The 12,619-nt window shown below is 40.7% G+C and overlaps 1 protein-coding gene across 1 annotated transcript in view; it reads left to right on the top strand.

The window, feature by feature from the left end:
* Nucleotides 1-12,619, top strand: part of LOC147018711 (alpha-synuclein-like) — a 68,395-nt gene that overhangs the window by 14,080 nt on the left and 41,696 nt on the right. The window contains exons 2-3 of the mRNA XM_085898670.1: nt 1,736-1,777; nt 3,513-3,643. Of these exons, the coding sequence (XP_085754796.1) occupies nt 1,736-1,777; nt 3,513-3,643 (173 nt within the window). The remainder of the gene's footprint in view (nt 1-1,735; nt 1,778-3,512; nt 3,644-12,619) is intronic.

Raw genomic sequence — 12,619 nt, 5'->3', positions numbered from 1 at the left:
TCATTACCTCCGCCACCGAGGTGAAGGAGGTTATGTTTTCACCACTTTGTCTGTTTGTTTGTTTGTTTGTGTGCAGGATATCTCAAAAAGTTGTAGACGGATTCGAACAAAACTTGGTGCACACGTTGGGTGTGTGACAAGGCCTCATTGATTCGATTTCAGTGAAGATCCGAATCCGGATCCGGATCTGATAATTTTTTAAGTGATTCTTCACCATGAAGAGAAAGGGCTAAACCGATATGTAGCATGATTTCTCAAAAAAGTTGTGAACGGATTCGGATGAAACTTGGTGGGCAGGTTGGGTGTGTGGTAAGGACGAACTGATTCGATTTTGGTGAAGATCTGAATCTGGATCTGGATACGAGAATTATTTAATCTCTTAAGTGATTCTTCATCATTGAGAGATAGGGCCAAAAACGATATATAGAATGATATCAAAAATGTATTGGGCCCGATATGTTCTCATGGATCAGGCATTGCGGAGGTATGCGCTCTCCACCGAGTGCCCTTCTCGTTAATTTGGGGATTCTTAGCAAAGTCATTTGGCGTTTCTTTCAAGAAGTATTATTGTTTTAAGGTAGACAGAAGGGATTAATAAATGTTACTTATAAAAATATCCTTCTGTCTGTTGTCGAATGTTGATTTCACTGGAAAAACAACAAATGGGGCATAGTACTGTCCTTAAATATTTTCTGCCGTGACATTGTCCTGGACAACTGGTGCACTCGCTCGGGTGTCTCGAGATGGACGCATGACAGAAATTGGGGGCTCATCTGTGATAACCGTAATAATGGTCATTTGACAGTTGCTATTCCATGGGGTTACTGTAGAGCTTGCAGGATTGTGAGTTGTCTCACAATCTCAGAGGGTAAAGTGTATTATTATCTTGTGCTGTAAACAAGAGTGGAAAATGACTCACGGGTTAGGCCATGACATGTGGGAGCCATGCTGTTGCTGTTTAGGTCGTGTTTTCTGTGAAGGCGATGATGTCCTGATTGTGGGGTGGATAGTGAAGGGGAAAGAGCTATGTATTCTGCTATTTTGATGAGGTAATGAAGAAATATGTAATGATGTCGGAATGCCCATTTCCTTTTTGGAGTGGGAGGAGGGGGTGGGAGAAGGGAGGATAGAGAGTTGAAGGTGGGAGGGTGGGGGGGGAAGCAGAGATGGGATAGATTTGGGAGGGGGAAGTTTTGGATTTGGTGAGGGGGGAAGGTTGAGGTTATGGTTTGGGGATTGGGGAGTTGTGGTGGGGGAGGGTTTGGGGACTTGGTTGTGGAGGGGGTTTAAAAGCTTGGAGTGGGGAGGAGATTGGAGCCTCAGGGTTGGGAGGGGGAGGATGAGGACCTATGGTTGGGAGGGGAGGGCGGTTGATGACTTGGGGCTTGTGAAGGGGGGGGGTGGGGTTGAGGATTTGAAGCCTTATTTTACATTGTGCAGATGCTCTGTGGGTCCCTGCTAGTTTCAATACATTTTCCTTAATTTTATCATTGTTTAAGCAGATGCATCTGAATTGTATTCATATCATTAAGTTGAAGTGAAGATGAAAAGACTGTGAGTGGTAGATTCTGTGTTAAGATAAAGTCAAAATGATAATATATACTATTTCAAGTGATTTGTATTGATGAAGGTGCTAATAAGCGAAATGCATTCGTTTGAAAATTGGTTGTGGACATGTTTTTGTTTTTGTGATTTCAAAAAACATCTCTTCTTATTCTTTCTATATGACCCACAGGCAGCAAAACCAAGGAGGGTGTTGTCCAGAGTGTTACGACTGGCAAGTGGAACCCATCTTACATTCAAACTCAATTTAGAAGTTTGAGAAATACGAATGAAGATGTTTGATATTTCACATACATTGTAAACAAGAGTAAACTAATGTTGTCATACTCCATAGTGACATCATCCGACACCGAAGGAGTTTTCACGAATTTGGCGTCATTTGAAATCCGAAGTCCATTTGACCATCACAGCTACCAATGTTATCACTTGTTGGTCCAAATGACCCTAATTTCTGTGCTGTACCATGAAAATAAATCGAGTAGTTTTACCTACCTCCTCATGGCCGAATAACTAACTTTACTTCATACAATTTAACTTCGCTAAATTTGGGCGCGTGTGGTTCACCAGTCAAAGAAATTCCAGTATTGCAAAAATTAAATCCAATTAAGTTATTATCAATAACACAATTACATTTATAAGCATTCGCATCCCCACTGGTTAGTTGTTCAGTTATTACGTATACACTTTCTGGTATCCACACATTTAACGTGTGCAATCTGCAATATATAAGCCCACTTTTACTCTTTGCTCCAGTGCAGTTTGTAAATCCCTTGAGCCATGGATTAATTATCTGAGCAGAGTGAAATGTTTAAACATCCTTTAATAAAAGGAGACGAGTCCATCTGTCCATCACGCGAAGAAGCGTGAGCTCGAGCTTTAATGTAGCAGTTCCTGCTGTCATATAATAATACAAATTGGACAGTTGGAAAGCTAATAATCGATTTTCTTGGAATAAAGATACGTATCTGTTTAATCATAAAGATGCGGGTTTTGAAAGCCTGTGTTTTCAGGATTGAATAAGAGGAAGAAGTGGAAATGTGAGCTTCATGCAGCGGTTCCAACGGTAACGCTTATCATTCTCCGACAGCAGGAACCCTTGAGAAGGAAAAGGAAGGAGCACACAAAATTAGATATAGTAATACTTCTTGAAGCAACAGAAAAAATATATAAAAGTACGTTGCAGGAGCACACAAACAACAACAACAGCAGGAGCAACAACTTGGTGTTATACAAGATCAATCTTTTGCATGTTTCACCTCATTTTACATCCGCATTAAGATTCACAGTTAGACGTGCAATATATTTGTGAAGTACAACATATTGTCCTTTGATTAAATCAGTCAGCGAGGTGATGGGTAGGCACATGCCAAGTTTAACAGAAAAGACAACATTTAAAGACACATAAAACGAGGAAATTTTCTTCCAATTAATTTTTGAATTTTTCAGCTCATCGTTTTCCAGCGTGATGCATAAGAACTGCGAGTTACTAAGCAATGACACCAGCTGCCAGAAAGGGCACTTGCAAAGTGTGACAGCACAATATGTTTCATGGTGATAACAGGTGCGCAGCTCATACAAGGCAGACTCAGCTGGAAGCTTCTCCTGGGCATTCAAGTTGCTTTCCTCACTGTCGCTGCGGTCTTGTTTTTGCCTCGCTCAAATAACAAAATTCTTCTTGGATGACTTGATAATCGTGCCACTAAACTTGACTTGTGAAAATATTTTCATCTCTTCAGTATGACCTTTTTTACTTTGAGTTGTGACAGGAGATTGGAAGTCCTTAAGTTTACTGCAACTTTAACTTTTAGCTATGTTTAAAAAAAAAAAAAAAAAAAATCAGGTTGTGACACAATGACGTGGAAATTGAATGCTTCATCTTTTTTCAAAATATTTCCTGTTGCGTTGATCAATCAATGCAAAACACCTACGTATTCCCTCTTCTTCATCAGTGGCAGAGAAGACAAAAGAGGCAGGCGGGGCTGTCGTCTCTGGTGTTACCAGCGTTGCACAGAAGACAGTTGAAGGAGCAGGGAACATGGCTGCTGCCACTGGCCTAATGAAGAAGGATCAAGGCGGAAAGGTAGCACTATTCTGTCTCAATGATGCAATGAGTTCCCATGTTGGATATATATGCAGCATATATATGTATATGTATATATGTATATGTATGTATATATATATATATATATATATATATATAAATAGATATATATATATATATATATATATATATATATATATATATATATATATATATATATATATATATATATATATATATATATTCGAAAGCCTGGTGTTGGCGCAGTGGTTAGGGCAGCGGCTTGGGATCCAAAAGGTCCTGAGTTCAAGCCCCGTTGAGCCACTGAATTCATACACCAGGGGGTTGACTCAGCCTGTCATCCTTCCGAGGTCGGCGAAATGAGTACCAGTATACTGGGCCGGTGTATACCCCGGTTAAATAGGTGTACCATATCCCTGTGTCGTAAGAGGCGACCAGGGTTGCGTCAGGAAGGGCATCCGGCGTAAAACATGTGCCAAATCACTATGCGGATCATATGGATGATCCGCTGTAGCGACCCCTAACGGGAGCAGCCGAAAGAAGAAGAAGAAGATATATATATTCGATTGTGAAACGACTGCTTAACATTCTTCATACCATATTCACCATAAAGGCAAACTTCTAACTTCAGCAATACCAACATAGTGGGGCAACTTAGCATAACAATTGTGCATTTTGTGAGGAAAGTACCAAATTTGGCACACTAGTAGCGTAACATATTATGAACAGATTTGGATATTGGGCCATCTCAAATTCAGCCGCTGATGGCTGTGGCAGCCATTTTCCACTGCCATCAAAAATTTTGATTGCAGTGGAAAAAAATTTGCCACTGCCCTTCGCAGGGCAGCTCACCGGATGACAGGATTTAGGCAAAGCCTTCGGAACCCCCATTCTTTGATGATAGGAGGAAAATCACGGGGTAACCTTCCTGGGTCGGATTGTGGTGGTGGTGTGTGGGGGTGGTGTTGAGGTGTTGGCCACCAGACGCTGGTCTCCTCAGGTTAACCTGAGTTTCTCCCTTTGGGTGGGTGCCTGAAATGTCCTATCCCTAAGAGAGGATGATCACCTGTCTCTGTTTTCATCTGAGCTCAAGCATTTGGACATCGGTATTGCAGCACTCTCTGAGGTTCGGAGACTGGATTGCGGAAAGATCATGGTGGTTAGTTGCACCTACTATTGGTCTGTGACTCGATGTACTGGAGTTAGAGCAGAGGGTAGTGGGCTCTTGTCAGAGGAGTCTGAAGTGAAGGCCTGCTGAGCCAGTTACTTTGGACAGCTGTATCAGACTGACCCACCAACTGTTGAGTTGGACGTCAGGGGTGTAATTATCCCTATTGCTGACCCTCCAATCAACTGTGCACCACTTTTGTTTGTGGAAACACAGGCTGCAGTGAACCACTTGAAAGTACGTAAAGCTTCCAGGATCTGTGGCATCCATGCTGAACTTCTCAAGTCTGGTGGAAATGCTGCACTCATGTTGTTGCATGCAGTTCTGTGCTCTGCCTGGAAAGGGAAGGTGATCGCCAGGTCTGCAACAACCACCAAGAGGTGACGTTGCTCTCAGTGCCAGGCAAGTTCTTTGCTTTGATAATTATTGATAGCGTTTGCCACCATCTGCTTGAGCACCATCGCCCAGAGCAGTCAGACTTTACACCAAAGAGGTCAACAATTGACCGTATCCTTGCTCTTCAGGTCCTCACCAAATGCAGATGAGAGTTTCGGCAGGGGCTGCTTGCAGCCTCTGTTGATCTCCACAAAGCATTTGATTCAGTGAATCGAGATACCCTCCAGAGGAGTCTTGGTCTTTGTGGGGTGCCACCAAAAATGATCAATCTGATTTCGGAACTATACTCTGGGAGTGAGAGTGCTGTGAGGTGTGGTGGTTCCACCTCTGACTAATTTCCAGTTGTTACTGGAGTTCGTCAGGGGTGTGTATTGGCCGCAACACTTTTCAGCACTTGTATGGATTGGATTATGTGGAGGATGTGGAGAGATGAAGTTGTGGTGCATAACTTGGGAATGTCAAGATCTCTGACCTTGATTTCAGAGATGATTCAGTTATATTTGCAGAGATGCTGGATATCCTTAAGGGGGCCTAGAGGCACTGAATGAGGAGTCGGTGCCACTGGGTTTGCGGGTTTCCTTGATCAAAATTAAGATCCAGGCTTTCAATGATATCTTGGATGTTGCTACCTTGTCTGTACCTCTTTGGGGTGAGGATATTGAGGTCACGGAAAGATTCACTTTCCTGGGCAGTGATATTCCTGTCTCTGCATGTTGAATAGACGTCTGGGTCAGTCCTGGGGAATCATGGATTCACTGGATCCTGGGGTGTGGCGCTGTCGGTACTGATGCAGGACTTTGAGCGGTTGCTGAGAGAGAATCAGATGATATTTGTTACTTGTATAGTCCGTGAGCATCAGCTGTGGCTGTATGGTCATGTGGCTCACTTTCCTGATGCTGATCCTGCTTACAAATTCTCTCAGCGAGAGAACCTCATGAGTGGAGGAGGCCAATGGGCCGACCACATGCCTCGTGATTGCAGCAGGTTTATCAGCATCTCAAGGAGATGGGGATGTGCCAGGCATCTGCATGGGGGATGGCCAGACAGAGGCTCTTGGAGTACCTGCGGAAAGTAGACGCAGCAACGTGCTGCTCTGGCACATGCACCCATACCTGACCTGACGCCTAGTTGAATGAAAATCTCCCACTCTTTATAATGTTGATGGTTATACCTTGTTCCATTCCGATTGGAAAACTGAACGGGGAGGTTGAGTCGCATTGTATGTTTCAAATTTAATGTCATGTACACTTAAACAAGATATTGCTTTCTCAAATAATATCCCTGAATTAATGTGTTGAAATAGATTTATATAAAGGCAACAATCATCATTTGTACAACATATAGGCCTCCAAGCAATAAGATGGAATTGTTTATGGCTGATGTTGAAACTTTGTTATGTAACTTGAAGAATGAAAATAAGAATGTGTATTTGATAGGGAATTACAATATTGATCTCTTTTTCGAAAATAATCACTCAACTCGTTTCCACAATTTGTTTCATCCAATTACTAAATTGATAAACGAACAAGGAGTAATTCACAGTTATCATAACTAAATGATAACATTTTTATTAATTCAGATGAAGGACATATCCAAACTGGTCTTCTGTATCATGAAATATCAGACCACTTGCCCATATTTTGTATTATTAACTATTACTGTTGATTACCAAACTAAACAAAGGAAGAAGATGAAAACATGCAAATTCACATGATAAAATATTTCTCATTTAAATAATTATTTGATTAAAAAAGAATTGGGATGAAGTTTTGTCATGCAATGACACTAATGATGCCTACGAATTATTTTGGACTAAATTTTTCCTTTATCTGCACAAAAATAATCCACAAGGTGAGAGTAGAATGAGAAGAGGAGATCCTAAGAATCCATTGGTAATAAAAGGGGATGACGCAATGAATCAATAAAAGATACAAGTTATGTATGCGACACCAAAATAGTGTGAAAGTGAACAAGTACAAAAAATATAGAAATAAATTAGCAAAAATAATTATTAGACTTTCATGTAGAACATACTACTCAAGACAATTTGATAATGCCAAAGGTAATGTGTCCTCTACCTGGAAACTTATCAATGATGGATTTGTAGTCCATGAGCCAGACAAGAGTTGACTACCAGAAAGGGGGACTAAAAGCCACTGTATTTTCCAGTTAGGTTGATGTCTGTAGTAAATAAAAAAGATGTGATGAACATCTCAAAAGAGTAGCGAAACACCTTTTTGGTGGCCATCTTGGAAAATGGATACCTCATTTGATCATATTTCTGAAAATTGACTATAATTTTGCAATGGCCGATCTGAGATATATACAACCCGAAACAAGATATGTTCAGCATAAAATTTGGCACATGCCAATTTAACTTTTGTAAATACTGGTCCATTGGATTCTGAAATAATTGAGAAAATAGGTCAGAATTTGGATTTTTCTCACACAACATTTTCTACAAGTGGCATCATACTTGCTGAAATATTTATAATATTTACCTTATTTAACATGCAGATATAAGAAATGTTTAACATGCACATGTAACAAATATTTAACATGCAGATACGAGGCAGGTACAAGCTTTAATGTTATTCTTCATGTTTCAGATAATTACTCACTCACATCCTGATGTAGGTGTCCTTTCATTTGTCATCACTGTTTGATGAGTCCTACTGGTCATGCTCTGGTTCCTCATCATCACTGGCCATGTTGGAGCAAGTGTGCAACTTGCATGCTGCTGTACATTTCAAGCCGTTAATGATGCATGAGCAGTCAGTTGGCCGACAAGAGCGAACACACTTGCATAACATCAAACTGAGAACTTTGGAATGAGGGATCCCATCATGCACTGGATACCAAGGCTGCCATCTTCACTTGTTGTCCATCCGTGCCCTTGACTGGGCTTAAGAATATCTGATGAATTGACTAAACTCTGTCATTATATGGCTGCCTAGTAGTTATGTCGACATGTGTGCTGTAGGAGCATCTTCACGCCTGTTCCTACTCTCGTTTAAATGAAATAGACACGGCACTATGCGTGTAAAAGCTGGAAAGTGCCGAGTTTGACGCAGTACCTCTTCCCATGTGCTTACATCCATCTGTCTCTACAGTGCTTGCCTTTGACAATGTTGACAAGCAAGAGGAAGTCCTAAGTGGAGCAGGAACCTCACATAGTGTCAATGGTATCATTGTTCAACCAACATCCTCATCATGCATGCCACCAAAACCAATCAGGACTGCCTCCACAAAGGATAAGAAGTGCACAATAAAGGCACCAGGTGCCTAACTGCCATTATACGTTAATGGGAAAAGGAACAGTCCACCCGCAATCGTACCACCCAACCTGACAGCAACGCATGCAAGTGCAGTACTGAGAGCACGTCAACAGACTTGTTGTGGTCTTGGTGCATGTGATGGGTATGACATATCTGAGATACCAATGCGTTATCGGACAGAATTCAACATTCTACCAGGAGAGCACAAAGAAGTGATTCCAGATGCGAAAGGATACCTGCCTACAATTAACGCACCCGCAACTGAATTATCAACCATCCAGCAAATCTTGTGACAGTCCATTTCTATCGTCATTTTTACATCTTGAGAGCATTGCAGTTGTCTTGGATCAGGCATTGTCTGCAAAGGCAACATAAATTGAATGGAAACATCCGGAAAGGTATGGGGGAATCGTGCTGATGATGGGGAACTTACATACGATCTGCAACTTGATGTCCACAGTTGGTAAGATGTTTTGGAATGCTGGACTTCGAGATCTGGCTGTGAAATATGGAGTCATTGCGAAAGGATTAATCAACAAGGTTCTTGAGGGAAAACAGTACAACCAGGCTGTCCATCTTCATAAGTTGACATATGAAGTGCTGTTGAGGTTAGCATGGTCAAGTTTTGAATAATGGCTGGAAACCAACCATGCTGAACATCTTCCAAAGTTGAATAACATTATTTGGGTGGTGTCTTAGCTTCACCAAAACATTTGTCACACCACACACGATGCCACTGTCACTAACAAATTCTGCCGAATGATTCTTGACTTGTTTCTTTCTTACCAGAAAGTTTTATGACATGACAGAGGTCAACTTGCAACTTTTTGGATGACATACATAGAGATGGTTGATATTCCACTTGGATTGCTGTATGCTGACAGAGAGGGGGACCGGTCCCTCCATCTTTTGTGCATCGAAGGTATGATTCCTTGATGTTTTGCCATAGACAAATCCATGATAGGACTTCATCCGTGGACTGAATGTGACACCATCAGCACATTTGCTGGGCAAGGAAAGATGAAGGCTTTGAAAATCCTCCTGCGTGATCAGAAGTTCATAGATATCTTCGCATCACTTGTAACAAGCTGGAACATTACGAATGACGTGTTCTGCATCGTCCATGAGTTTGTTTGTCAACTTTATTGTCTCAATAACAAAGTGACTAAAGTTAATGAACTCAGATACCAAATGTTTCGCAGCACACAAGGGGAGCTTGATGACTCGACGACTAAAAAAAAGACGACTCTTTGTATTTTTGTAACTATCAACCAAGATCAATTTTACCTCATATATCTTAAATTCTAGAAAGAATTGTTTACAATAAGTCATATGGTTTTCTTGCTCAAAATGATTTACTAAATTTATATCAATTTCGATTCAGAGCTGCACTCCACAGATTTAGCACTTACACAATTATAATGTCATTGGTGTTTTGCACAATTATAATGTCATTGGTGTTTTTTATGGATCTTAGCAAGGCTTTTTTTTTGTTGTGGACACAGTCGAGGCACGTGGAAGGGCTAGTACACTTAATGGATCAGGACGTAACAGCCAAAAACAGGATGCAAAACTTTTGATACTCTTGATCACAGTATCTTTTCATGGAAATTACAATGTTATGGAGTCAGAGAGATTGCTCTTCATTGGTTTAAAAATTATCTCTCAAATAGAAACCAATACATGTGTTGGGATTGCACTGATCTGAAACTTTACTTCTAAAATGCGGAGTTCCCTCAGGAACCATATTGGGCCCCTTTCTGTTTTTAATTTATGTAAATAATATTTAAAATACATCCACTCTATTGCAACCTAAAATTTGTGCAGAGGATACAAATGTCTTTTGTTCCCACTCCAATTTTTCCACTATTATCAGATCCTAAATACTGAGTTACCAAAACTTTCTCTATTGTTTGGAAGTAATAAGTTATCTCTGAATCGAAAGAAGACAAATTTTATTCATTTTAAGAGTTCCAGATGGCTAAATAATATGCAATATCCTGATGGAAAGATTGATGGCATGTCACTTGAAAGGAAAATAGGAACAAAGTTTCCAATCATATTTATATATGAATATTTGACCTGGAATGACCACAATCAACCTATATCTGCTTCAATCTCATGCAGTATCAGCATACTCTGTAAATTGAAATATTATTTTTCTCTTAAGTGTTTTACTCACATTCTATAATTCCATAATATTACCCCACCTATCATATTGTCATACGATTTCGGCAAATTATAAAGGTAATACGAATGATATTCTGTAACTACAAATGAAAGCAATTCGCATCTGTGCTGGTGTTGGTTACCATGACCATTCAAATCCTTTATTTGCTAAGATGAATGTACACTGAAAGTAAATTAAATATATTTTTTACAAAATGCTCTATTCATGTTCCGACTGTCAACTGCCCAACTCTTTTTCCAATTCCGATCTCACAAGACAGTCCAAGAAATATCACTTTTGAAAACAAAAACTGCAATGGCCCATAAATGTATTGGAGTAATTAGACATTCCGGTCCCAACATTTGGAATTCTCTACCCCTTGATATCTAAAAACTGAGTTCAATTTGCTGCTTAAAAAAAATCAGTGAAAAAAATGCTTTTACATCAATATCTTCACAAATTATATATTTAATCAACGTCACAGATGACTTGTTATATACTTTTTCCTGCTTGAAAAATGTTGTTGTACATAATGTCTTACATGTATGTGAAATCATCTACGACACGGTGCCAAATAACTTGTCAGGAGTAATGAGGGAGAGAGGGCTTTCTAGTCTTTCTTCTTTTAATTATTTTCTGTTTTGTTATCCTGCTTATGTAGTTGTTGTTGTGAAATTTATTTTAAAGGGGCTGTCAGATTTTCAATGTACTACTTATTTTGACAGCTCTTCTGTATGATTATGAACTGGTTAATCATATAAATGTTTATGTTTAGCTCTACTGTCATCATACAGATAAACCGAAACTGAACCTCATTCGTTCCTCTATTCTACATTTGCCAGAGGGGAGTATATTGCATTTGCATCTGTCTGTCCATACAGAATGTGCTAATGTGAGCCACAAATGCTACCCAGCAGTAGCTAGTAGTAGGTTACACATTATCTTTTTTCAAATAATCACCTCCATAAAGTATGTACAATTAGAATGCAAGTACATCCATCATCGTTTCTATGCAGCACATGGCTGCGGGGAAGCATCATTTGGCTGAGGGCATAACTATGCCACTGATGCAATGCCCTCTGCTGGTGAGGGCAGGAATTTCAAATTTAGCCATGGTGCCAGCAGTAGCTCACCTAGTCTTTGCAATGGACACCAGTCCACTAATCCATCCATTGGGACCATACTCTGTGCAGAGCATTGTTGCCGAATCGGTCACAATCCTCGACAGGTCGCCACTCCGACACAGTATATCAGCAAGCTGGCACTCATTTTGCCGACCTCGGAAGGATAACAGGCAGCGTCAACCCCACCTGGTATTAATTCAACAGCCAAGCGGGATTTGAACTCAGGATCCTCGGATCCCAAGCCCACCACCCGAACCATTAAGGTCCATGAATGAATGCTGACAAACAGGATACCCGTTTAACATACATCGGACAGCACACACATGGCTTGCGAAACACTGGGATGACAGCTTATAGCGAGGTCAGGATTTGAACCCAGGCTCGATAGCCCAGAAGTGAGTGTGCACACCTCGAGGCCATCATGTCAGCCCAGTATGCCCATAAAATACGATTATGTTTGTGGGGTAGATGGAGGAATTTCAAAGGAAAGGGAGGAATGTGTGAAGTAGCTTGGTCCGTGGACGTATAGGAGACATCTCGATGTAAATTAAGTAGGGAAAGTGTGAGCTTAATCATTATGTATCACCACACGGGGGTGGTGCTGTGTTCATTAGGTAGGGTTTAAGGATATTTTTTCCCAGTATGTGATTGCCCCCTGTGACCGTTTCCTATGTCTTTGCATTTCCAAGACCAGCGATAAAAAGGAATCACGTCCTTAAAACAACAACAACCGAGCCAGACATTTCCGAGCAGGCGAAAACTCTGCCTCCAGGAATGACAACGAGCAAACCACGCCCCTGGAAATGGATGATTCATGGGCGTGACGAGAGAGAGAGAGAGAGAGAGAGAGAGAGAGAG

The sequence above is a fragment of the Eptatretus burgeri genome, chromosome 10 (genome assembly GCF_056783735.1).
Source record: "Eptatretus burgeri isolate ZD-2024b chromosome 10, Ebu_testis_v1, whole genome shotgun sequence".
Classification (NCBI taxonomy): Eukaryota; Metazoa; Chordata; class Myxini; order Myxiniformes; family Myxinidae; genus Eptatretus; species Eptatretus burgeri.
The sequence above is the reverse complement of the archived record's forward strand: the minus strand, read 5'-3'. Positions and strand labels throughout refer to the sequence as shown.